We start from the raw sequence: 27275 nt of genomic DNA, 5'->3' as shown, positions 1-27275 counted from the left end.
AAATATGGCTAAAATGCGTATTTCTAAATATTTTAAAAAATTATAAAGAATATAAGAAAAATTATTTATGAACAAGTTCAAGTTACGAGTCTACTTAACTTTTGTTTTGTCAAAATACTTATGCCGACTAGTGTAGATAGATAGATAGATATATAGATAGATAGATAACCATATAGATTGATAGATATAAAGATAGATAAATAGACAGGTAGATAGATAGATAGATATAATACAAAACGTAAGCGGACTTGAATGCATACAAACACCTTTTAGCCGAGTTTTATTTATAAATCAAATTTATCTTCTACAATATCTTTGAAAAACTATCCAGGCATTTCCAAACCATAAATTAAAACTAGCATATTTAGGAAACAGCTGCGTTCGCTCATTTAGCCTCCCATTATGCATACTAAATATTATTCAGACTTGCTGCACCACACCATTATTACCTGATTAGTGTGGCATTTATTTCATTTTGTCTGCAGTTTTGCGTCAATACCGTGCCTCAGTCTAAGCAGGCTACTCAGATTTAATTGCCTTCGGTTTTATTAAGTGGCTAATAAGAGAGTCTGTATTGGCAGCACGTATATCTTGTGAAGCTGCTAATGCTTATTGCGGCCAATTTGCGTTGCTAAGCTGCAATCGCCGATGAAGTTTGGACCATCTCCGTTCGTTGGCCTATGGGGATTTCATTTTGCATACTCCCCACAATATCCATTTTCGCATGGCCAAATAAAGCGCAGCGTTTTGAGCGCTTAAAGTAAAAGTGGGTCTGTTTAACTTTTTGGGGTTTATGCGTTTGCAAAAATAATGCCTTTGTTTAGGAATAGTTTAAGAGACTTTGAGATGGGAAATACTTTCCCAGACCTTTCACAGAAAAATGTCACTTAGAGCTCCTCTAATATAAATATTGCAATTTATTTTGAAGAGCTTTCTGCTCCTCAACAACTTGAATTTGGTCATTAATTCAACGCATTTTTTCGGTTCTATTACAGGTTTGTAAATCACTTTTTGGCTGGAATGAGCTGAGCCCACGATATCTCTGCGCAATTTCTATTTTTAATCGAGGCCCAAGTATGTGGGTAGGGATCCAAATATCCAAATGCAAATGAACGTCCACAACAAACAGACAAATCAAAAATGCTAATTACGCAGGTAGAAACCAAAGTTCCCGCCAGCAAATGAGTAAAATACGAAAAAAGGAAAGCCAAAATTGGCCAAATCGTCGACTGCCAATCAATGCGACTGTTTGCCTAATGGACACTGAGATTTCGGCCGTTGCAGGCGGATTCAGATTTATGCCAAATGTCTGTGAGCTTTCAAGTTCAATGCAATGGGAAATTTCAATTAACGAAAGATTTCCAAAATTGAAATAGGCAGGGAAAAATAGAAATTGGCCACTTGAAAGCGACTCACCGCCGTGGGCAGAAAAAACAGAGGAAGCGACAGATGACCAGATACAAAGATACACAGATACAAAGCGACGGGGTACAAAGATACACAGCTACAGCGAACGGTCTTGTCAACCAACCTACGCTTTTTGTGCACTTCACCGGCTAATGGCTTTTTTGCGTTTCATTGAGGCTGTAAGCATCTTGGCTTTTCACAATTTGGCAGCTTGTTGAAAGTGAAATGTGTGAAAATGGCTAATTAAACGCACGACTGCCAACGAACCTCCCCAAGCATCTTCTTCTCGGCCTGGGATAGTGTGATTTCATTTGGCCAGCTCACGTCGCGGGGTTTCTCTGCGGCTAATTATGAAATTTCTGCCGGCCCAAAGCACTTTTTGGTTTTGCCGCCTTCCCAGCTCGGAGAGCAAGTCATTTCCGTCGGTTTATTGAGTGATTTTTACGAGTGCCGATCCCCGAAACCTGAAAGCCCCATTTGTTTACTTCTGTTTCACTTTGTTGTTCTGCCCGCGGATCAACGAAATGTTTAATAACGCTCAGCACGTAGCCGTAATTACGCTCCAAGTTTGTTGCCTGAGTCTTTTGTTTTACGACTAATTTGAGCCACAAATGCTTAACATAAAACTGGTCGGCCATAATGGGGGTTATGGTTTTGATTTAATGCCCTGTTCATTTGGTACACAAACCCAGATTTTTTAGAAATGCGGAAAAAGCCAAAAAATACGAATGTGTGTTAGAGAGGTAAGGTATCTTATGTTACTAGAACTCCGTAACATTTAAACCGTTTCTTCGCGTAATAATAGTTTTTGACACAATATTTAACAAAGGACTCTTCTAAGCAAAGTTAAATAGCGAATTAATTTTGTAATTTATGCAAATCCCTTGAACTCGCTGTTCAACCGTCGAACTCTATCGAAATGAATGAGCTGAATAGAAATCAAGTTCCCTCCCAAAGTCTCGAATAATGAAATTGACAGATTGGCAGTCGCCAAGAAAGGGAGAAATTTGGTGAATACTAAATGCAAATTTCGATTTGCATAATGTAATCTCAGCGAAAATTATAGATTCTGTGACTGGTTATTAGCAGCGTAGGAATGCAGGCACAAACAAAGCTGCAAATACAAAAATAAATTTTAGCACAGATCGCAAACCGGTTTTTCCTAATCAAAACTGTGTCAAATCTTCGAGAATGCGCCGTAGAATTACTCAGATACTTCAAGTTGTACAACAAAAATATTTGTTTTAATCAGGTGGGCATTTGTCTCGAATGGCAAATCGAAGACTTCGGTGGCTTTTCGGTTTTGTCAGAAATTCTCGAACTAATTGGGCCTCCGACTGCATAAATAAGCGCGAAGCGGTCGCTTAGGTTCATTGACTTGGGTTCTAATACGATTTCATGGTTCGGGCTTATAACTGTGCCACCTTTCTGAAGTCGATTAGGCAGCTGGGTAAGCGTTAGAGACGCCGATTTTAAGATATTATCAGCCTGTCAGAGTGGGAAAGTTTCAGGTGAAAGGGCGTTTATTTTACAAATCGTAAAAAATATCTAAAGATGTTTAATTAAAGCCTTGAACTTTGGTGTACCCACCAGCCATAAATAAATGTTTTTGTGTGGGGCCCTCTTCGCTGCCGCAAATTTAGACAAATATTTATTTGGGATTACTTGACATTAAAATATACCACAGAATTAGTCCCCCAAAAGGTAGAAAACTGTTTATATTTATTCAAGTAATGAGCGAATCGCTTGTGGCTTGACGAATTCCCCGGGCTTAGCTACGCGGTTTCTAATGGAATAAATAAATTTAGCCAGCGAATGGCACTGGCAGATACTTTTTATATAAAGCAATTTCTGGCCTGAGATATTATTCTCGTTACTGCTGGCTCTTTGTTCTCGTTCGACTGGAGTTTGATCTTTGTTATTTCGGCTTGTTGTGCCATTGTTGTTGTGGTTAGTGCGGTTGCAGTGCTGAAAACAAAAGTGAGCGCCGTCTTCTCGAGGGGCTTTGGCTGTGGTTGCCTTATACGAGCGTACGTATATCTGACAGATATTCAATCTTCATCTTCGCCATCAAATCGTTCGTCAAACGTGTTTTATTGTACGAGATACTTGCGCTATTTTCTGCGTCTTGTCTTCTCCTCGCAAGTGGGTTCTGATCCCCGCCGCCCCTCGCAACCACCTCGTGGGACTCTCTCGTATTTATGGTGTGCGCCCGGCTGATATTTCTCGTTGTGGTCGCTGCCATTGGGTTTTGCCTGGGTCTGGGCCTGGGCAGTCACGACTTCTGAGCAACCAGCCCCATATAGCCGACGACAGCTCAAGGTCGCATTCCTTGCAGGTGACGCAGTCGTCGGCTGTCGGTCGCTTGGCCATTTGTTTCACTTCGGCAGTCCACGTCGAGCTACGGGTCTTAGGACCCCACGACTCCGAGTATCTCTATGCCGGTGATTGGTGAGTGGGCGGACAAATGAGCTTGGGTTTCGACTACTGATCCGCTGCTCGAACCAAGAAATCCCCCTGACAAGTGCCTGGGAATCCATCAACTTTGGCTGCATTTGTTTGGCGCACGTGGAAGTACTTATCGCGGTTAGTTCCGCTTTTAATACACTTTTGGATGTTCTTTTTTGAATCTAAAAACAAGATTTTTAAAGTTCTAATGGTTAACATTCTCTAAGCATTCTTTTAAAATAACACCAGTTACATAATTAGTTTTCAAAAGCTTATAATTCGGAACCCCTGAATATTCTTATGAATTCCTAATATTACATGTTAGCCTAATGCGTTTATTGATAGTAGCAGTTTTTTCAGTTTTTTATTAGAACATCTTATTAAACAACCGTTATTGTTTCTCAATAGATCATATTTATGAAGCTCTTAATATTTTTATAAAAACAAATGAAAAGTAAGGAGATGATAACTGATATTTGTTAGCTTATAACTTATAAGCTAAGGGGTAACAAATATCAGTTATAATATTAATAATAATATCGGTTATAAGTTATAGCCCGTCATTTTCTCATCTTTTACTTTTTATATTGACCACATCACAATCTTAAGACTTTGCTTGGAATTTTCCTTCATTTACCTAGGTGCGGGTGTAGATCGTACAGAGAGTTCCTGTTCAGAGACACAGGCATGGCCATTAACGCTCCCAGAGAAAAACCAAAGACGACCTAGAGTCGGCACTTTGAGATTCCATCTGCACCTAATTTATGACGGGGAGAGCTTCTTTTTCCCGCCAGCAATGGCAGTAACAGGAGATCCCAGTACGTGAGCAGTGCTGCTAAATGAAGTCACGATCGCCGGCCAAGAAGATCTGCGGGGGATGTGCAGAGGAGGCCCAAGTTGGGTGTGTCCGGCGCTCAGCCTCCAGCCGATGGCATCTCACAGAGACGCGGAGCTCAGTGGGTTAATGGAACGGCAAAGTCAGGCCGAGGAGAAATAATTTCCGCTAAACGAGGATCTTCTAAGGCCAGATAGCTGATGATTAAATTAACTTTTATTGCGGTCTCGGGATTCTAAGACTTTCGTTATGAACTTACTCGAAGGCCTAGCCGTTTCTTAGTTAGCCTCTTTGCTTTAAAAACTAAAGAGTTTTTCTAAATATTACGATGCTGTTATTATAGGAACCCACCATACGCAATCATAGCCTCAAACGTGTTCATTTTTAATACGGTTCCTGCTTTCTTTGGTAGGTAAAATTGGTGAAATATTTAATGGTTAAAAGTTAATTGCAAAGCCAATGGCTTTCGGGTGGGGTGAAGGTAAAGGGTTAGGAGTGGGGGTACTTGGGGTGGCTTGGTTCAGGGCTCGGCGAGACACGGACTTCATCTCTTTATGGCAAGTGTCCGTCGAGTTGACCGCCAGGCGTCAGCCTCTCCTGTGCGTTCGAATCGCTTGGCCACGGTCTCGGATTAGGTACGTTGCCGGTCTTGGTTCGACAGCCCGGAGAGCAGAAATAACTTTAACTTTTACTTTCACTGCCAATTTGACTGAACGACGGGCCTCGTCTCTCGATTTGCATGTCAGCTGAGGGGCAGAAAATGGTACGGAATGGTGTGGTGTGGTATGGTATGGTACGTAGTATGGTATCGTGTGGTATGGCTGAACAATGTTATTGTGTGCTGCGTCTAAGACTCATTTGCAAGTGTATCTGGCGGCAATTTAGCGCTCGGATACGAGTGTGCATCTGCAGGCCCCTTCGCCCAGTGCATTGTCTTGGGCCTTTAGTTTAATTTCATTTTCACAACAGCCCCGGCAGAGCGTCTTCGTTCACCTTTGTCCAAGTGCTCAGCACACGTGTATTCGCATGTGCGGCAATTTGATCGTCACGCCGAGATCTCGGCCGCAGCAGCAAATGCTGATGATGAGCATTTGATAATAGCGCTTCGCGAACCAATCTTCTTCTCCGGCTTAACTGATGTTGGACATGCTGCTTAAAGTTGTTTACCCGATTATTCGCATGTATTCCGGCTGGCAGGAAAATGGTCGTTGACTGCTCATCAGCTCTTCGATTCGGCGAAAGTTTTTCCAAGTGATTTGAGCCATCCGATGGATGGGAGGATGCTCTGGGCTGGGTGAGAGGACTGCCGTTAACCTTGAAAGTTCATGTCGCAATGTCTTATAAAACTTATCGTTGACTTCAGAGTTCAAGTTAAACAACGTTTTTCAAAAAATGTAGTTTCTCATTACCCTGTTAATATTTATCTGAAAACTATTAACCTAAGGTATTCCTCTAGGTAAATTGTTCGGGCGGCAGTTTGCATTTCTCTACTTTTTTCAAGTTTGCCAACGCGAATTTTCAATTGAATCGTCTAACTTATCATTCTAAAATATCCAACTAATTCATACCAACATTCTCGGATGATGTTAAACTAGAAGCTTAACGAGATATTGACCTCAAGTTATGTTTGAGATGTTTTTACATCCCTTCAAACATATGTGTTACTTACCAATTTATTGTTTATCGAACTCATAAATCCAGTCCCACTCTACAAAAAACCAAAGTTAAGGCAGCAATTAAAAGCCAATAATCATAAAGCGGGGTCTAGCTGAGCAATGTTAGTTTTGATTCTGTGGGGTTAAGTTAGGGGCCGGCCACTCTGGCCTTGTTCTTAATAGACAGCGCTGTTTTTGCATACATTTTCATGGCAGATGCATAATTAAGCCGTCGTCCACGCTGCCGTGATATCGGGTTCCCCGGCTGACCGCAGTGACGATGCTAACCTTGCATAAAAGAATGCAGCTGCGAAGTTCGTTGCCTAAGTCTTTCGTAGGCGGGCAGCTCGGACTCGGAATTCTGATGAAGGCCGGGGGCGTGGCCCCGCCAGACGTCACGTAGACGAAAGCCTAACGAAAAATGTAAAAACTAACTTTCTTTCCGCCACTCTCACTCCGGCAGCTTATCTGGAATGTGTTTATCTTGCATCTGCATAAATATATAGCGATGCGACAGCGAGCATTTCGTAAGATTTAAATGCGTTTTGTTTGAGCCGTGTTTTCATTTTCATTCGGCCGTGTTTATGTTGGAAATCTTCCGATCGGTTACACAGATCGCAGTTAAAGACGCGTGTGCCTACGTAATCGACTCGGCACGTCTTTGGCCAGGTGAAAGACCCCGAGATACGAAAGTCACCCGCGGCGAAGTGCTGACATATTGATGCTGCCAGCCTGCTCCACGGCAGTTCAATGGTAGCTCACAATAGCAGAATTCGGCTCGAATGGTGTGTCACACTCGATTCCACAATTAAGTTGGTAAGAGTCAACAATCCGAGCTGATATGCGGAGTGAGATGGGGCATACGAGTGCCTCTGTGGACGGAACAATGGGGAGTGAGATGAGGAAGAGAGATTTAGTTCGAAATTATGACAATTATATCTCGGAAGCCGTAATCACGACCATGCAAAGAAATCTGAAGATGAGATAGGCAAAAAAGATAGAGAAAAAAGGTAAAGCTCAAAAGGCGTAATATTTCTTGACCTCCTAGGGTTTCTGTCAATGTTGCTCTTAAAACACAGAATAATCCGAAATAAGCTAAAAATAATTAAATAATAATGAGTAAACCCTTTTTTTTTCATTTTTAAGAACCTTGAAAATGGAATAAATATACTTTTCGCAATCAATGGCTTTCCTAATCACACTTGGCATACTCCATTTCCCCAGGCAATCTTCAATTAGGCGCCGGCTTCGCTGTAAGAAAATCAAATTCAAATTAAGATTCCGGCCAAAGCTCTGCCTCGGCCCCCGGCTGTGCCGGCAGGCTATAAATTTGATATTCAAAGTAAATTTTCAATTTCTACGCGAATAGATTTTTCCATAAATAAACCGCATAAATCAGAGCTGGGGCCGCGGAGCTGACAGAGCTCAGAAGCGAACTCGGCTCATTAGTAACCAAAAGCTGTGCAGCTCCCCAGACCGAGGAGAATTCGGGGATCGGGGGCCGTGGCAGCGCAGAGCTGGAGAATCGGAGACAGGCTCCGAGACACGGCCATTGAGTTCTGGCCGAGAGCGGAGACTTGCACAAATTGTTGCACAAGCGCGGACCAGTGATTCGTGGGCCGTAAGTGGCTGCTTGCCACTGGAGCGATGTCGCCAACGCATCGCAGTCGCCTCCAGCTCCTTACAGACCACACTGAGAACAATATTGGTGGGATATGACGATCGTTTTGATAAAAATTAAGAATCTTATCTACTACATAGAGTTGCACTTTCGTCCTTCCCAGAGCAATCTCAGGAGTTTTCTTTCTTTCTATATAGTTCCTGATTTGGGCCAAACTTTTATATATAATTACGAACATTTCCTCTGAGTTAATCCAAATATTAATCAAAATCAATTAGTCAAACTTATCGTAGAAGAAACAAACCTTTCCAAGTAAATATTATTGCTGCACAAATAACTCTATTCAATACCCGATTCTCATTGACCATTTGGGGTTCCTATTATCCGGCAATAAAGCTGACGTGTAACGACACATCTTTCTGCTCAGTGTACTCTCTGGGGAACGATGGCCAAGAGTCTCCAGACCACCGAGCACAGAACCCCTGTTACCTTGTTGACTTTGTCTTAATGGCCATTTCGGCTGTGTTGCTCTGAGGCAATTTAAATATTTTAGCCATTTCATTTTGAGTTTCATGCTGCTAGTGCTCGAGTGTCGCTTGTTCAGCGGCAAAAAACCGACAGAAATTTCTACTATTTTGCATTTGAGCAGTGGTCACTACTTTGGTAGTTTACAACATTTTTTCAAGCTTTTTCCCAAGAGTGTTGATGTTAAGTGGAACTGCTTGTGCCGGACAAAGAAACCCCCAAAAAAACATACAACTTACCAAAAAATGTATAAGCATGTTTTAAATATATTAATGCCTTCATTATGTGTTGAATATATGTAGTTTTACATTGGTTTACAATGCTTTCTTAAGATTTATAGGTTAATAATAATTGCTATTAATAATAAAAAATAAATGCCAAAGTTTTAAGGTTTTGTCAGTTTGGTGGTGTTAAAGTCTCGGCTCTTTTCATTTAACACCTTTACTTTACTTTTGTAAAAAAAATAAATATTATTGATTAATTATCAAGTTTATCAAATGCTACACATGACAGAATACGTTAATAAACAAAGCTCCAGTGGCAGTTATGCGAAGCTCTTGAATCGATAGATTCCACTAGTATTTGTTGTATTTTGAGATAAATATGTTAAATATATTTGTGTAGTAGCAAATAAATATTGATACAAAAGCTAGGTAGACTTTATCAATTTAGTTGCTTTTGTTTGAGGACTTTTTGACCTTGATCTTGGTTCCGCCCACCGACGACTTCTTGCGGCCATTTAACTTGGCCTTGTTGGAGGACAACACGGGGGGCTTGGGTTTCACCACCCTGGCCTCCACCCGAATGTAGAGGTCGTAGTTGAAGTCGCCGCAAGTCTTGCCTTGGGAAAAATATTAGACAAGTTGGGACTACAAATATATAGATAAATACTAGGCATATTACCACAGCACATTTCCTCGCCGCAGGACTCGCAGGTCATCAGTCGCGTCTCCACAATGCCCGACTTGTTCTTGATTTTCTTGACACAGTTGTTCAGGGCGAACTCCCTGCGATCCCGGGCCTCCGTCTTCAGCTCCAGCTTGCCCATCTCCACCATCCGGCTGAAGTACTCCTCCTCCTGCTTGTTCTTGGGCCGCAAAGTGGTCAGCATCTTCCAGTCGATGGGCACGGCGCACAGCTCCATCAGCACCACGTCCTTCATCTCGCTGGGCACGGGATCCGCATAGGCGTACATCGCCTCCCGCTCCCCGTTGGCCCTCAGCAGCTTGCGCATCTCCTTCTTGGGCATCTTGAAGGCGTAGTCCTTCTCCCGGATCTTGATCTCCTCGGCGCGCACCTTCACCGGCCGCATCTTGTAGTCGGGCACCTTCTCCAGCAGCCGCTTGAACTCCTCGACGGTCTGGATGTTGCTGCGGCTGAGGTCCAGCACGGGGACCACCGTCTTCTTCTTGCCCAGGAGGTCGTCCAGTTTGCTCATTCTGACGACTGATACCTATTAAAAGAACTATTTTGTGGAGCTAAAAATATCTGTAAAGTTTTTTACATTAATATTGTTTATATTTTGTTGTGTATATTGAAATATTTAAAGCTTACTTACCTTTAACCGATATTATTGAGTGGTAAAAATGTTATTCCTAAATATTTTGCCTAGCCTGCGAGTATCGACTAAACAATGCCGGTTGCCTGGCATTTCTGCTCCTCCGACTCCTGTGTTTTCCCTGCCAGCTGACTGACCGATTCTCTCTTTCCAGGTCCCCGAACAACTCCATCACGTGCCGAAGCCACAAGTTGTTGATAAGTCAGTGGGCAAACAGCAGACGACCCGAAGACCCAAGAAACCCGTCGAGGCACCGAGGCAGAAGCAGAAATAGAAACAAACAAACTCAAAACCCAAACCCAAACCCAAACTCTGGCTGGCACTTCATTTGCCCGGATCGCGTTACGTGGTGCGGTTGGTGTGTCGCATACTCGTCTGCCCGCCAAAAAGAAAGTCACGACAGAAACGAGATTTCCAAGATTCTGCAACGAAAGTCAAAGTTACAAGTCTACTCCAAATTCGAGTCTTTCGGCCGGTTCAACGTATTGCCGCTTTCGGGTCTCCGTCTCCGTCTCCAGTCTTCAGTCTCTTTTGGGTGCCTCAGTGCCCCGTGTGTGCCACTTTAGAAAGTGAAAATCGAGTGCAGGCCGCAACTTTGTCTCAATCGAATCGAACTCCATCGGCGGGCTTTGGGCGCTGCAGTTGAAAGTGAATTTCTTGGGCTGCAAGTGATTTCGGGCTTCGGTTTTCCATTTTCGGGCGCTCAATTCATCATCACCGATCAGTAGCCCGCGGCTTTGGCTACTTGAATCCACTTCACATCCATCGGCAGGAGGGCCCGGCGAATAAGTGCAGCGACCATGGAGGCCGAGGAAGTTACCAAACTCGTCGACGGCGTCTACAGGGTAAGCCTTTTCTGCATTATTACGACATTTTGTATTGGTTTTTAATAATTAAAAAACCATGAGAGTAGGCAATTGACCTAAAAATGGGATGGTGGGGAAAATAAAAGCCTTCTAGGGGTCACTAACATTTCTTACAGATATTACAAAACATTTGTTTAAGTTGTTAATTTGAGTTCTTGGTCAGCATTTTATTTGTTTTATTTATTAAGCCGTTCCAGGAGTTGAAAGTTTCCTATAAAACTGGATGTTACTGAAAGTCTAGACGTTTTAGGGGTCACAAACATTATAATAGAAACTATATTATGAAGTTTTCGATATCATATCTTAAAAAGAAAGCTTTAAGTAAAAACAATCATGAGGAAACTTATTTAATATAAAATATTTCAACTAAAAGAATATTAATTATAATTTAAAACTTTTTCAATCAATTGCATCGTTAGTTGCTTAAATGAAACATCTCGGTTATTACAAACTCAATCGTATCTTAAGAATCTTTAATTCGAACCCCAATTACAAACCTATCATCTTTTAACTTATTTGAGGGTCGAATCAAGGCTTATGCAACCCCACTGACACCTTAGCACTAACGCAACTATTGCATGAAGGCCATTTCTATTAGCCACTTGAGACTAATTCACTGTTGGGCTCATAACGATGTTTACCCTTTGGAAAACAATTTATAACTTTAAACGTTTGCTTTTGTAGACTAAATTTATCGCCACACGCGATCTCCATAAGCGGCTGCAAATGAAAGCAAGCCACATTAATCCATAAATGCAAACAAAAAGCAGTGATTTGAACGTATTCTCCAGATACCCTTGAAATTTGCCGAATTTATATTTATAGATATACAAGTTTTGTGTGGAATGTTCACCATGAAAAGTTTGAAAATGTAAAGTACATAGTGTTTTTTTTTTTTTAATTGGTCAGACTATCTGTTATTTACGCTAGGAGTAAAATGATAACTTGCAAAGTAATGATTGTTATAGACATAAAAGCTGGGAAACAATAATAGCTGGAATGAAAACATTAATTTAAACGCTAAAAGCCTGTTTTTAAAAACGATTTTGTATTTAAATCGTAAATTTCTTGAATATCAGTTGGTGAAAAAAAATACCTAGATAAGTTACCAACCGTAAGCTTAGGCTTTAACTACCATTCGCAAAGGGTGCTTAAATCATAACCAGAAACGGAGAACCATAAATACTTGCAGATAAAAATGGCAAGCAGCATTTGAAAGTGAATTTTTTCTTGTCGGCCGGGCTGCCGTAAGTTCGTAGCCAAATTTGGTCACGACACACGGTGGCTGAGCTGTGTCTCTCGGCATACTTTTGGCCACATGAACAGCGGCTGGCATAAACCCGTATGTCCCAGCCGAGCAAACGGGCTCAATTGGCGGTTTGATTTGTTTGTTTGCGGATCCCCTGGAACTCTGAAGTCCTCCCAAGTCGACGACAGACGCGACGACTCCGCCTCGAGAGTTTGGCAAGTTTCGGCGCCTCTTTTTGGTTTTTGTTTTCGTTTGCGGCGGTTGCATCTGCCCCAAGTTGACGGGTATTGCACATTTCGCGCATCTATTTCATTATGTAACTATCTGTATTTTTTGTTTTGGGAAAACTTGCTGTTGCTGTTTCTGTTGCTGCGCTGCTGCTATTTGTGCTGCGGTTTCTGCCGCTTGAAGTTGCGGAAATTTTGTTTTTGGGCCGCTTCCTTGGTTGTTGCACATGGCTGCATTTTCGCGACCACCATTTGCATTTTCCCGCTGGGTTTTTCTTTTTCTCGCACTGTTTTTGTCGTCGTCGTGCAGCCGTGTAATGTAAATCCAGTAAATAGGTGCTGCCGCACCGGCTGTTTTAATTAGTGAGCTGCCTCCCGGCACTCGACAAGCGCGAGTGGAAACGAAAGACTCAGGAAACGAACTTGCGCGCTGTCAATGGCAGGAAAATCGGAATCCAATTGGAATCTCAGTGCTCGTGCATCAATCAACTGAACTACTTCCCCAACACACCTGATTATGACTTGGTTCCCGGTGATTTATGCGCAGTTTGCTTGACTGCTCTGGCTGAACTGGTCTATCAGTCGATTTATTATATCAGCATTCGATTTTCACATTTTTTATTGTTTTGCTGCATTTATTTGGCCTGGGTTCGCCTAATAGAGTGGCTGCCTTCCCGTCTGGCACTGTGTGAACTGACTTCTGGGTTGGTCCGTGCGGTTCTTGAACGGGCTTTAATTAACTCGATAGTTCGGTTTTCGGCCGGCTATTCTAACTCATTAGCAGACCGCTTTTGCTTATCTTTATGCAGAGTCGCCACTTGTCCTTTCTAAAATTGGCACACTTAAATGTTTTAGCGGTTTCCACATATGCGGGTATGCAAACAGAGCAGGAAGGCTGAATTTTACTGGTCATTAGCTAAGTGATTGATTTCGGCTTATTTAATACATTATTTTTTGTGAAACATCTCGCACATCTTTATACAAAACCTCTGATTTATATGTTTAGCGTTGTGGTCAAATTTATTGTTATTTTCGATGAGTTTTCATGTAAAAAATGATTAATTTAGATCCCTTGTGTGTTTAAATGCTTATATAATTCACCAACTGCACTGCAATTTATGAAAATCGCCGAATTTTTTGCCCGCACCCGTAATAAATCTTGTACTCCATTCAGCCATAAATCTTGAATGGCAAACGAGTAAAGTTGGCTGAGAGATGATGTACTCGAGAGATGAATGCATTACTCGCTTTCACTTTCCCTTTTTTAAATATATTTATATAAAGGCGAAGCGTTTCTTGTGGTTCTCTTAAAGATGCAAATAAAAATGTTAGACAAATAGGAGTTAAGATGTAACTGAGTCATTTTGTTAATTTTTGGACCCCTCGAAATTCCCCGACCAAAACCCGTTCTCGCCTCCCGTGAGTCCATTTTATTTTTTCGAGTGAATAAAACCGCAAGTCGGGCCGTCAAGTCGATGTTAAAAACGCATTTCATTCAAGCAGCTGCCAGCCAAACGGCAGTGGCGATGAATGCCTCCGGATTGTTTGTCACTCGCTTAGATTTATGGCACATTCCCCGCAACATAAATCGAAACCGAAGCCGCCGTGAGAGCCCGATGCCTGATGCCGGTGATCGGATCAGAATGACACCCAGCTGACCACACAAAAGCCAACCTGCTGGGGGCAAAGGCAGAGACGGAGGAGGCAGGCTGGCGAGAAGGAGGTGAAGCCCCTCAAGAGTTTGGCACCAGCACCAGATACATAGATACATAGACAGCCCATGTAGTGGGACGAAGGTGTCCGATGTGCCGAGGCTCCGGCAAGAAAGGCAGAAATGAATTAAAATTGCAGACGGTCCGGGGGCTCGGACTGGAGCTGCGAAAAGAGGCGGCATGTGAGCACCTCGGACCACAGAACTACAAACTGCACACTGGGGAATGGGACTGGGCACTGAGGACTGCAGCTGATTGCCATGTTCGAGAGGCATTTCTAAGGCTGCTGCTGCATTAGAGGGGCCGTCGCCACTCGGAACGATGTCACATCGTCTGGGTAGGATGAGGGGATCGGATCGGGGGCTCGGAGGGTACGGATGGGCATGTGCCGGGGTATGACCATGGCAAACGGAACTGGGTTAACGTCCGACTCGCCGGCGAGAAGCCCTACCAGTCCCGCTGGGTCCATTTCTCGCTTACTCTAACTTAAGGGATTTCTTTGGGTTTTCTAAACTATTAAAATATAATGTTAAAGATAATAATTTTAATGGTTTTTCTGATGGAGAAAAGGTCTTATTCTGATCTTAATAAAAACACTATTGTATGCATTGAACGTTAGTAATAGATTTTTACGCTTCTTGTTTTACTTCTATAGTCCTGTATTTATTATTATTTTATATTTAAACGTTAAAGCTACAAAATATTTTATATAAATATATTTTTTCAACGTTATACAAATTTCTTATTTACAAGAAAAGTGGCATAGCTTAAAAAAAACATTGGAGATGAACTTTATAGGTTTATTGAGCCAAATGTCTTCTAGCACTTTCTATACATCAAATGTAAGACACAACGTTATTAAAATATTAAATTTCTGAAATATTTTTGTCTGTTACATAAAGAGATATTCTCTATAGGATATTGCTATTTTCTTAATGCTTACCTATATAACAAAAAACCACACCGAACACCAAGGAAACCTTAACAGCCTTGTCCACCAAAACGTTGTTGTTAAACCAACCTATGTCAATGTATTATATCTTCACTGTAAACCATTAGTGGGAAGGTAGAGCCCATATTTCGTCCATCATTACAGTCTAACAACTTGCCATGTCCTGCTGCCATACATATCCCTATCACCAAGGACATCTAGTCTTCGCTTAGACAAAATTACCATTTCATTTAAGCTAGTTCTCCCAGTGCCTGGGAAGAAGTCACGCAAGAAATTATTTGTGTTTAGCATTTTTCACGCACTTTGCGTTCATCTGCGGGAGGTTGGGGTCTTTCGAGGGGGCCTCACCACTCCTAGGTCCCCTGAACCCCGCCGTGGTACACAAGGCGTGACTGGTTGCGCCTTGACGCCTTCGCTGAGGTTTTGTCAACAGTTGACTTGGGTTGCCGACTGCGCTGAGTTGTTGCTGGCAAACCTGTTGCGTGTTGCCTTTTGCATTTGTTGGTTTCTAATTGGCATAATTGCGGCTTACTGTTGTGGCCTGGGCCAGCGCTGCATTCTCGCATGCCCGCGGTGGGTGTGTCGCTCGCTGGCGTCGCTGAGTTATGGCCTAACCCGCAAGAGTCTCTCCAAAAGCCGCCTCATTTCCCTGATCCGCACTAGCCATAAGGCACTGAAAAAAATAAACCTTTTTAGGACAATATACTAGGCAGGCAAATATAACTTTTTTTATGTTTTAGCTACCATAATAGTATTTCTCTTGGGATTCTCTTAAAATCACTATTACGATTAAGTCAAGATATAATTGTTATTCAAATCAGCAGTTGACGACCGCCGGCTAAGCGGGCATCTGAACGGCTCTGTTAGTTAGCTGCTGCCACACGTACAGTGTATAAAGGTGAAGATTTTGTTTATAAAAAAACAAAATGTGCCTAATCTAGTTATAAGTGTGGGGTTCAGGAATATAGGTATATTTATCAAAATATCTCTATACAACCAAGTCTCAACCGTATTAGAAAAACCTGCAGATACTTTTGTTTAATGTCTTAGGGATATTAACCTTAATTGTTTTTAAGCAAACTAGAAGAGATATACCCTCTTTTTATGGCAATAAATATTTCTAAATTTAGGACCCAAGTGTTAAGTAATTTTTCTCTCTGTGCACCGCCCAACATTCCGCGTGGTTGGCTTTTTAAAGGGGAGGCCTTCGTGTTATGCTTTGCATTTAGTCTCCGTTTTAATTAAAAGAAAATTATACATGTGTGGCGCTCAGTGCTGGCGATTTATGTTAAGCGACGATTAGAGACCAAGTCAGTCGGGCTTGGGCCTGGGCTTTCAACCGGGGATTGGGATCTCGGTGAGTACTGGATACTGAGCACTGGGCAAGACTACCTCAATTAATTTTGGGTTAAGTGTTGTCGGTGGGTAGCAGATTCGCGGGCGTGATAAGCGATTGCGTCAGCTTTAATACGAGCACCAGAAGTGGGTGAGCAAGGAGTAATGTTAATTGCTGGATCGAACGGGCGGAATTTGCTAAGCAGTTAGGCCAATTACACGAGCAGATAGCCATCGCACTTGAAGGAAACCTGATATGTATGTACTTCGGTTTTCAGTTCGGAGCAAGGCGGGGCTTAAGCCTAGTGAAGTGGGATTTCAAAGTATTCATTAATTACTCAAAAATGGACTTTTCAAGAAGTTACCACATTAAGTTGTTCATGATCGTCTCTGAACTCTTATAACTGATTTGCCCCCCACTGCTTTGTTTTGTTCATTGATTTTATAATCTGTCATCATAATTACTCCCAAGGGTATAATCATTTTACGGACCCTAAGGTAAATCCCAAGTAGATACTCGCGTTCAATCCGAAAACGCTGATTGCATTAACCAAAATGTGCTCACCGCAGAGCGTTGAGTAACGAAACAATTAACATTGATAAACCCATAAACGCGGAGCCCCAAAGGTCTCGAAAACGCACTTGAGTCCACGAAGTCACTTGACTATCCGTACGTGCTATTAAGTATCTGTATCAAATTAAATAATCTGCGCTGAGGTCAGCAGAGTCAAGTGCACTTGGGCAAGATAAACATTAGAAGATACGCCGAAATGCAGCAGATATATCTGTGTCTTTGAGTGAAGTTGCAAGCTAAATCAGCCAGCTAGTAGATCATAAAAGCAAGCACTCGGGCAGGTTAAATCGTTAGGCAGAGACGACCTTCGGGTTGAGTATCCAAGTATCTGAGTATCTAAGTATCTGAGCTCGATTCATTCCCACGCCCGGCTGCCACATTTGAAGCCAATAAATTCAGAGAAGCAAATATGCCGAGGCGTAAACATTTGGCAATAGCCCGTGGCACAAACGAAGCAAACTGTTCGGTACAGAATGCGGTGTTTACATACGGCTTTTTGACATTTTGTTGCTAATTACTTGGGGGCCGAATAATTCGGTAGTGCGACCTGAGAGCCGGCTTTTTGTTAGGGAGGACGGAAGTGATTGGTGCGCATTGCTATTCAGTCCCCAGAACAACAATCAATTATGCTTACCCGAAATATCGGATAGTTCCTAGCGAACATTTAAAAAGAGTGGCTTGGAACAAAGCAAACGCTTTGTGGCCTAGGAGAACTCACCTTTTTCGGGGCTTGTTTTCTTTGGGCTCGCGTGTTAAGTGCTCGGCATTGTCTGGTCGACACTCAACTGTGGGCCAAGCCCAGGACCAAAGTGTTTCTTTGACGTTATTATGGTGTTTTATGGTGTCAACACGGCGGTGATGTCAGCCTCCCTTCCACATGACTATCCGTTCACGTCATCCCGCGGTATTGCACCTCATCTCGAAGCCTGGTCCCGAAGTGCATGCAAATCCGAGCTCATGTGCCAAGTTGCTAATTAATTGTCGCTTTGCCGTTCATCATTGAGATCAATTGAGTGATAATGCGTATGACTCATATCCAGATGGTGTAACTCGAATTTAATTAGATTTGCTAGGGGCGAGTTCTGTGGATGATAAACAACCCAATGCCGAAGAGTTATGACGGAATTAAAGTTTAGCAATGATTGATGATCTAGGAGTTCGATGAAAAATGAAATTTATTTATTTAAATAAATAAATAAATTAAAATAAGACATAAAGTCTTATTTTAATAGACCTCTTATATTAATCGTTCTCCGTGGTAAACTAGATTCGATGCAGACTAATGCAATCAAGTTATCAGCTAGTCTAAAACGGGTTAAGCAATAAACCACAAAACTGAATGGAAGTCTTCCTCATTTTTTGTTGAGTAAAAATTTTACTGCCTGCAGTAAAAAATGCAACCAATAAATTTCAACTTTATTTTTGCGCACTTAGTTAACCGAACAGGTTTAAAATGCTGGGACAGGTGATATAATTGTAAGTGAGCTGGTTGGCTTGGATCACGTTTTGGAATGGGCACAAAATGTCTGCGAGGTTCTTTGCTTAGAAATATGCGATTTTTTCGGCTGTCGAAATAACGAAGGCTGTCGGGTTTCCTGGCACTTACAAGCCATGTTTGCTGGTATGTCGGATAACTTTCGTTTACATTCACCGCCACTAAATCGCAGATGAGAGATTACTAAATGAGCAATTAGCATTACGAGTGTGTTCAGTAGGAAACACGGAACTAATGATGTCGCTGCCTGACCACAACATTGTCTCAAACCAACTTACACAACCCGACTTTTACTGCCCGCGGCCGAGCGGGAAAACCATTACCAACTCTGAGGGGAACGCTTTGTGCCCAATGAAATTGAAATGTTGGTGCATGCTGGCCCGTAAATTACATTTAATTAACCATCTCGTATGATAAGCCACGATATCGTACATGCATATCCGAGCTAACGACTCCATCGATCTCCTCGTTGCAGAACATACTCGATAGATTCAATCCGGGTGCCAGGCAGCTGATCGCGGCGGGCAAAAGCTACCTCAAGGCGTTGCACGGTGAGTTCAGGTGCCAAGTGGTGTGTCTGCAGATACCCCGGTATAGCAACACCTCAATCGACCGCTGCCAGTGAGTACTGTTAACTAATTTGCAATGCATTCCGTGCCGTTTCATGCAACAGGTGCCGCAACCGCCTCGCGTCTATTCAATGAAGCATTGGCCAAGATTGCGATGAACGCCCAGCAGAGCGGAACGGGCGATATTGGTAAGACCCCACCAGAGACCCCAGAGCCCCACCAAACCACATTTGATCCTAACTAACGCTTTACTTTGCCCAGGTTCGGCTTTGATGAGCGTTGTGAATGTCAACAAGGAGATACAGGAGCAGCAGATGAATATTGTAAGTAATCTGAGGGGATATTCAAGAGATCTGGAGGTCCCTTAACTTATATTGCTTTTAAATCTGTTTAGAATAACTAATTTTAAATATTCTAAATTTTGTTTATCAACAAAAATGTACCTACTTACTTAAGTTTAAATTATATAAAAATCATTTTAAAGCATTGTTTCAATCTTAACTGAAATTGCTTAACCATTAAGAGACTCTATAAGAGAGATAGTTATTTTTTATGTTTAAAAGTCATTTTAAAATTTCCAGCTTTCTGGTTGTTACTATTTTCGTATGTTTAATTAGTCTAAAATATTTTACATTTATAAAGTCAAAGCATATGCATATGTTTGGTTACTATATATAAGGTCGCTTTAAAATTAATCTTAAAATTAATCTAAATTCCAGCTGAAAGCCTTCTACGTGGATCTACTGGTGCCATTGGAGACTAACCTGGAGAAGGACACGAAGGTGGTGCAGCACGAGCAGAAGAAGTTCCTGCAGCAGCACAAGGTGCGCATGGAGAGCTACCAGAAGGCCGTCTCCACGATGAAGAAGCAGCGCAAGAAAAAGGCCACGCCCGAGAACACCGAAAAGGAGCTCAGGGTAAGCACATATATAATAAGGCAAACGATCCGAAGAGCCTCCAAAAAACACCACTTTCCCACAGAGCCTCCAATTGCTCGAGGATCAGAAGAAGAAGCTGGATGTGTTCTGCGACCAGAGCTACAAGAATGTAAGTTCATTGGCTGCCAGCCGAAAATTGATCCACGAATTACACAGAAAAAATACTGGGTTGAAAACTCCATTTCTGGGTTTCAAATTCAACTTTTAAAAATACGTTTTTTTAGAAGCTATATTATTAAATAAATGATTATTCTTGTAACGGGGAACTTAATATTATAATAATAATATATTTCTCTTCATTTTAACAAACAAAATTCAAATGATTCGAAAAACTAACAACCATGCGTATTTTCTCCACTTCCGTTCTGGAAAAAGGCCATGACACAGGAGCGCCGACGATATGGATTCGTCTTGGAGCGCCAGTGCTCGATCGCCAAGCACTGGATGGCCTACCACACCACCGGCAAGACGGTAATTGATAATAATTTCGAAAATTGGCAAGAGATTGCCGCTTCTCGTGAGATCATTCCCCCGGCAGCCTATGAAAGTGGCTACAGCAGCAGCAACGGCCACAACAACAACAGCGGCAACATGCGTCGCCTGGTGAGTCACCGCCCCATCTCCCCATCCTCGCCCATTATAATCCCAGCCGATCCCATCCGATTGGGCGCTAACTGCTCTGTTAGCCTCCCGGGTCTTTCATTTTCCGTAGAAACAAGAAACAGAACAACCAGTGTGTTCCCATGTGAATTTTGGTTTCGGTCTTTCAGTGGATTTCAAATACCTTCCAATTTAATTTTAACAAAAGAATAAGGTTTTAGTTCAATAAGTTTCCTCTGTTTTAATTAAAAGAAGCGGCTATAAATTAAATTGTAAACTAAAAAATGATATCTTTATTGTGCAGTTAAATTGCAGTTAAACCTTATTCCATCATCTCAAATAAAGTAACATTTTTTTCATAAGACATCGGACTTTAATAAAATTCTAATACAACAACATACTTCACTCGAACTATTTTTTGAAGCTCACAATAACATTCTTAAAATATCTACTCCCTGTTTCTTCCCCTCAGGAGCGGATTAAGGACGGCGAGGACGAGCACCTCCAGAGTCACGGGGCGCAGCTGAAGAAGTCGCGCAGCATCGACGCCCCCTATGGGGACATGCGCACCCTGCACGAGCGGGAGAACATTTCCGGAATGGGCGGCACTGGGGCCTCGCACTATGCCCAAAACTCGCTGCCTCGGGCCAAGTCCGACTTCAATCTGGCCTTGGTTGGCACTGGCCACAGTTCAGGTGGGAACACCACTTGGTTTAGATAGAAATTCTACTAAAAACAAAATTTAATTGAATTACATAATGTTTAACGATTTTTATGACTGGCAGGCAAACAACACAAGATCATCGAGGAGCAGCTGGCCACGCTGGGCGACGATCAGCGCGGCGATCAGCGTCCCTTGGTGAAGGCCCTTTACGCCTACATGCCCTCCGGGGAGAACCAGCTGTCCTTCGAGGAGGGCGACCGCATCGCCCTGGTGGGCGGCAAGGCCAAGGGCTGGCAGTTCGGCGAGAACCTGCGAACGCAGCACTTCGGCTGGTTCCCGGTGGCCTACACCAACGCGGAAGTCGCGGAGGCGACCACTTCCGGCGGCCGGCGGTACGAGAACATGCTGATGGGCTACGAGCGGAATGGGGGCAGCTCTGGTTCCGGTTCGGGAGGAGGCGGCCTGCGGAGTTACCAGCAGCAGCAGCAGGACTACGAGGCCCAGCTGGAGCTGATGGAGAACCACGAGGCAACGTACCGGCGGCGAAGGAACCACAGTGCCGAGGAGTCGTCGCCCACGAGGATGTTCGGCGACACCATCAAGCAGCAGAAGAAGTACCGCCCCGGATCGGGGGCCAATCCGCGTCCGGGTCCGCCACCCACACTACCGGCTCCGGTGCCGAACGGACCGCAGAGTCAGTCCTCCAGGATGCTGAACAGCTCGCAGAGCTTCTGCGCCTCCAACGGAGGAGTCACGGCGGCGGTGGAAAGACGCAAGCAAAAGCTGCTCAATGGAGTCCAGGTGCGATTTATTTGATCCGTGTTTCACGTGACCCCAACTAATGATCTTTTCCAGAGCTCCAAGAGCCATCCCTCGGGAAAATCGGGAGTGGCGGCCAAGACGTCGCTGCACAGCAGCAATGACAGTGGGTTCGCCAACGAGCCACCACCACAGCCGGAAGTGGACTACTCTGACGAGGAAACAGCCACACAACGAGTGCCCATTCGGTAGGTGGAGAAGTTATTAAGGATTATACTCTAAAGGACGGCAATTGCCATTAAAAAGTATAGCAATCGGTGCCCAATAGGGCCATTTGCAATCTCTTTTCAATGGTATGATCCGTCTTTTAGAGTTTCATCAAATGTTGTAAATATAAGGTACATAAGGGGCTTGGAGAGCGGGAATAATATAACAATATTATAAAAACACCATCCTAGACTGTTCTAATTGATGGATAAAATGTTCCACGGGGTTCTTGCTCTCCAAGCCAAGCCACAAGACCCCGCCCTTGCTCCTTTCCTTGTCACTAATTCTTATCACCACAGCCCATTTAACCTAAGTGCTTGCCGTGCTGTTCCATTACCTTAGAGCCTGATTTGCCTTACTTGATAAAATTGATTTATTTTCATTTGCTTTTCTTCCGTTCTGTTTGATTTCATGTATCGCCATTATGCCCTGTTGTCATCCTCTGTGTTAACCCAAAAATGCACCCAACACACCACACACAAACCCCCACCCACCGATCACACTACGAAACATCCAACGCGAACCCAAAACCAGACGCCGGGCGGACACCAACTCGCATACCAACACGGTGCCCCGGGACGTGGCCTCGTGGACGCTGAACCGGAACTTCCGGAACAGCGTTGACAGCCAGATCGACGACAAGAGCCTCCACCGGCTGAGCCGGCAGAGCGGCGGAGTCGGCAAGATGCGGTACGACCTCATAGCCTCCGATGACGAGATCCTGCAGGCCTCCAGTGCCGGGCTGAAGCGCACCAAGTCCTTCTGGAAATTCGGCGGCGGGCGCAGCGGCGAGGACATCCTGGCCGGCATGTCCCTCTGGCAACACCGCGACCTGGTGGCAGCCCCGAATCTGGAGGAGATGCGCGACCGGGATGATTTGGAGCGGCGCTCGGACGAGGATCGCAACGGCACACTGACCAAGTCGCACAACTCCAGCTCCTCGCAGGAGAAGCGCGATCGCAAGGACAGCCTGACCAGCACGGAACCATACGGAGACGAGGATGAGAATATCTACGGAGTGAGCCCACAGCAACCACCAGCACAGCAGCAGCAGCAGCAACAGCAACAGCAGCAGCAGCAGCAACAGAGGAGCAGCTATACTCCGAAATCCCGGATGAAGATCATGAAGACCATTGAGATTGACATTGAAGAGCCGACGGAGGCGGAGCGACTCAGCACCATGAGGCGCGGTCAGTCGCAGGACCACCAGCAGCAGCAGCACCGGAAGCTGGACAAGCAGGTGTCCGGCTCTGGATCGCAGCACAAATCCCAAACCCTGAGTCGCTCCAAGACCGCCCAGCAGCAGCAGTTTCCCCAGTCCACGGACGAGGGTGAGAGCGACGAGCATGGCACGCTGAAGCTCAGCGATGTGAACAACTTCTTTGACGTGGAGGGCAAGAACAGCAGCCACGGGCATGGGCTGGTCATGAAGACGGTGAAGCGGCAGGACATCCTCAAGCAGTACTACACCAGCGAGGACGAGGAGGAGTCCGACGCGGAGCTCAAGTCCACCAGCTCCGATCCCTACGACTGCATCGTGATCAATGACCACCTGGTGCGCAAGGACGACAAGCTGCGCCGGCATCATCAGCAGCAGCAGCACCAGCAAATGGAGTTCCACACCTTCCGCTCCTCCACATCCACGACGGCGACCAACACGTTGAAGAAGGGCTCCTCGAAGGAGCAGGACAGCACTCTGACCCGCAATTCGACGGCCAGTTCCAACGGAGCTCCGACGGCCACCATCCTGCCGCGGACACGCCTCCTCAAGTCCTCCGCCTCCGCCAGCAACAACGTCAGCAGTGCCACGCTGGAGCGGAATTCAAAGGGCCTGGCCGGAAACAAGAGCTACGGGCCGTGGTACGACTTCTGGGATCAGGAGCAGCACGGCCAGAAGTCGGCGAGTGCCAAGCTGAAGTAGGGGCAAGGGTCAGGATCGGCGCGAGTACGGATTATTTCGAGAGTTTCGCCGTCTTCTTACCGGTTAAGAACATGGGCAGAGAGAGAGTGGAAGGAAGTGCAGCTGGAGAATGCAGGTCCTCGAAGGGATCCCCACACCATGACAACCCCCCGCCCGTTTGCCCTGCCCTCCTTCCCTTGAATTAAGCAATATTTACCCTGTGTAATTCCATAGTTTTAGTCTAAGGCAACTTCTGTTTTGTTTGTTTTATGTACATATCTTATTTTAGTTGTAAAAGCTATTTTAATTTGGTGTTTGCCCACGATGCGGAAGGGCGAAGTGGAAATGTTTACTCATTTTCGAACATGCCAGAGGAAACTTCACAGAACGAGGACCTCTCCATTGAGCACTCTTCCCGCGAGTTTCGGTGCCCGCATGCATATCATTAGATGTATATCTTGTCTAGGATTAAGCTTGCGCCTCACTCGAATAATGCAAATGCAATTGGTTTCCCAGCAGGCGCGGTATCTACCACAACTACTCCATAGACTATTGACCTGTAGCGAGTCCGTGTATCCCAGCTAGCCCCTCCATCCCCGTATCCGAGGTCCGGCGGAGCAGGGACCGCCTGCCTCAACTGGACACGTCCTTGATCTTTTGCAGAGCCTCCCAGTTCGCCACGGTCAAGTTGCGGCACACCAAGACCAACGACCGATCGGCGCCGATGATCTATCGCAGTGTGAACAAGTAGCAACGACAGCGGAAGGTGGAGTTTTCCCTGTGACCAGTCGGTGACCGGATGACCGAAGGCTCCAGCCACGCCACGCCCCACTCCCCTGACTCACACCAAACACAAAGGACGCAATCCACACAAACCACACGTTTTATGAAGCGCATATTCAGTAAAGGCATTATCAGTTAGACCCTCCAGTCGCCTGGATTTTTGGTAGTCATTAAGTCGTACTGTTGTTAAACATTCCGTTTGTATGTACTTCTATGTTAAAGTTCGAAATGTATATTCAAATACCTAATGCTTAATAAACCTTATAAAGTTCACAATTGAAATGGAAACTTAATGGGGTATAATACTACTAGCTCTACCTGTTCGATACGAAAAATATGTTTTATAGTGGGTTGTAGTGCATTTAATTTTTTATGCTTTGTAGAAGCCAGTCTCAATGGCCGGTCAGAAAATCATTTCAAAATACACTGGTGGTTAAAGGTATTTTGAAAAAGCAAAAGTAAAGGAACTCATAATTTTAACTAACTTTATATTCACGTTAGGAGTATTGCAGAGGTCACTTAAACTCCCTTTGAATAATGAGAGTACCACTTAGCACTAATAACTTAGCACTAATAACTGAACTCTCAAGAAAGTATACTTTTTGATCGTTTTTTGGACTTAAACACAAAGATCAAACACCGCGTTGTTGTGGGCTCTTAATACATACTAAATACCTATTTGATGCTACCACTTAGCACTAATATTGCATTTTTAACAGAGTATACTTTTTGAACTTTGGGCTTCAAAACAAAGAGCTTCAATTCGATTACCCCTTGAGATTAGCTTATTTTTGGATTGAACCAGGTTTTAACTTAATGATTCCCCAGTCGTGCGTTGGGCGGCTTGGGTTGCAGCTCCGAAGCCTCAACAGGAGTTTCCCTGGCTCCCCAATCGAGGACGGCACCCACATCCGTGCACGAGACCTTTTGTAAAATTATAGAGGCTCTTGCCGTACTCCCTTAAGAGAGGAAGTTGAAATATTCTTGATTGGCAAATATCTCAATATAACTGCGAGGCAGTCGTCATTCAGATGACGATAAACTCATTTTCTAATTATCTTCAAAAAGTTTCTCAGGAGGAATCACAACAATTGATAAGACGGCGGCAGACCGTATTCCTTTAGGAATTAATGCTCAATTTAAAAGTATTGGAAATACTTTTTTTTTTATTACCACATATAAAAATTTGTTTACGTTGATCAACCAACTTATTGGTTATAAAACGTAGAATATAAAAAAAAAAAGGAAACCATTAACAAGCATAAATGACAGATTGGTGATTAACAATTTTTATAACAATTTGTGCTATAAAGTTTTACCACAAAAGTTGATTTAGAATTTTATGTTGAAGGTGTGTTTAAGCATACTCTGATAAAAAAACGGAAAGTAAAAATGAATAAAAACTTTCTTATTGAATATTTAAACTTAATATAAAAACACAATTTTCAATAAAATACATATTAAATTGCGTGATCAATTTGGAAATAATAAAAGCAAGGTAGAAAAAATGGGTTTTAACGTAAAGAAGACATGACACTACATATAAAGTCTTATTGTTTTTTCTGACTTTTATGTATCCTACCAAAGCCGCAACAACTTCTTGATGGTTTGTCGCATTTGCTTTTGAATTCGTTAATTGACTGTAGGATCTTTTCCGGTTCGGTAACCAAGCCTGTACCTGCCTTCGACGTGGGCATCTTGAACCATCGTGATGTTTTTAGTGAAGGTAGCTTTGCCAGATCCTGGACTATAGCGAGGATGTTTGGTAGCGGTACAGTACACAAAAAATTTAGGGAAGCGTGCTCCAGGTTAGTCAGGCATCCGATTGTTTTTGGAAGCACAGATAAATCTTCGATCCAGTCCCCGTTGAATGTAAAATACAGATGCTTCACCAAATCACCAACACCAACAGCGTGGATAAGGACATACTCCTCTGAGGTTCCGGAAAGCCCCACTCTGTTGAAGAGGCTCTTGACGTTAGATAAAACCACTTTTCGGAATCGGGTGCAGACATGGGCGAAGTGCAAGTGGTCCTTCGTGGGTAGATAGGTCAATATGGAAACCAGACAGTCATCGTTCAGATCAAATAATATAAGCAAACGACTTACCGTTGGTCTGACCGTGCTGTTTTAGGCTCTAAATACTAAATACTAATGTCTGTAGAATTTCCTTGTTGATTCTTATTTTAGTCCTGATGCTACACACATATCTTTCAAGCTGATTCCAACTTTATCCATACTCGGCTATCTGTTGCACCTCCGAAACATTGTTGTGGGAGTCCCCTCGATGTCGATTGTGGTATTTTTGTAGAGTATTTTTTAAGGCCGCACCGTGCT

At 43.7% G+C, this 27275-nt stretch overlaps 2 protein-coding genes and 1 long non-coding RNA gene across 5 annotated transcripts in view; 1 reads left to right on the top strand and 2 right to left on the bottom strand.

Moving 5' to 3' along the window:
- The window catches only part of LOC108028530 (brain-specific angiogenesis inhibitor 1-associated protein 2), a 32054-nt gene extending 6839 nt beyond the window's left edge, over nucleotides 1-25215 (top strand). The window contains exons 2-12 of one of the 3 annotated variants that reach the window (XM_017100427.3): nucleotides 10204-10894; nucleotides 18935-19010; nucleotides 19133-19216; nucleotides 19290-19351; nucleotides 19748-19945; nucleotides 20010-20075; nucleotides 20342-20569; nucleotides 21039-21261; nucleotides 21352-22031; nucleotides 22086-22237; nucleotides 24676-25215. In XM_017100427.3, the coding sequence (XP_016955916.1) occupies nucleotides 10850-10894; nucleotides 18935-19010; nucleotides 19133-19216; nucleotides 19290-19351; nucleotides 19748-19945; nucleotides 20010-20075; nucleotides 20342-20569; nucleotides 21039-21261; nucleotides 21352-22031; nucleotides 22086-22237; nucleotides 24676-24712 (1851 nt within the window). In that variant the 5' untranslated portion in view covers nucleotides 10204-10849 and the 3' untranslated portion in view covers nucleotides 24713-25215. Of the gene's footprint in view, nucleotides 1-10203; nucleotides 10895-18934; nucleotides 19011-19132; nucleotides 19217-19289; nucleotides 19352-19747; nucleotides 19946-20009; nucleotides 20076-20341; nucleotides 20570-21038; nucleotides 21262-21351; nucleotides 22032-22085; nucleotides 22238-22790 lie in introns of all 3 variants that reach the window. The other 2 variants (XM_017100426.3, XM_017100425.3) reach the window with 2 other exon arrangements.
- On the bottom strand, nucleotides 8587-10086 carry LOC108028531 (uncharacterized). Its single transcript, XM_017100428.3, has 3 exons — nucleotides 10050-10086; nucleotides 9395-9979; nucleotides 8587-9332 (listed from the first exon to the last, which is right to left on the bottom strand). Exons 2-3 carry the CDS (start codon nucleotides 9927-9929, stop codon nucleotides 9160-9162), a joined length of 708 nt encoding a protein of 235 aa, XP_016955917.1. The 5' UTR covers nucleotides 9930-9979; nucleotides 10050-10086; the 3' UTR covers nucleotides 8587-9159.
- Nucleotides 25216-26326: 1111 nt separating the features above from the next.
- On the bottom strand, nucleotides 26327-27268 carry LOC127010805 (uncharacterized). The gene is made up of 2 exons (XR_007763603.1): nucleotides 27048-27268; nucleotides 26327-26972 (listed from the first exon to the last, which is right to left on the bottom strand). It is a non-coding gene; the product is annotated as an uncharacterized LOC127010805 (long non-coding RNA).
- Nucleotides 27269-27275: the final 7 nt, after the last annotated feature.

Source organism: Drosophila biarmipes, chromosome 3L (assembly GCF_025231255.1).
Source record: "Drosophila biarmipes strain raj3 chromosome 3L, RU_DBia_V1.1, whole genome shotgun sequence".
In the NCBI taxonomy this organism is placed as follows: domain Eukaryota; kingdom Metazoa; phylum Arthropoda; class Insecta; order Diptera; family Drosophilidae; genus Drosophila; species Drosophila biarmipes.
Note: the sequence above shows the minus strand (reverse complement) of the source record. Positions and strands in the feature narration are given on the sequence as shown.

Bases quoted from the DNA above. Each gene is read 5' to 3' on its own strand.
- LOC108028531 (XM_017100428.3), bottom strand. From the start codon at position 9,929: ATGAGCAAACTGGACGACCTCCTGGGCAAGAAGAAGACGGTGGTCCCC. The intron at 9,333-9,394 runs GTAATATGCCTA...ATTTTTCCCAAG, and splicing joins CGGCGAGGAAATGTGCTGTG to GCAAGACTTGCGGCGACTTC.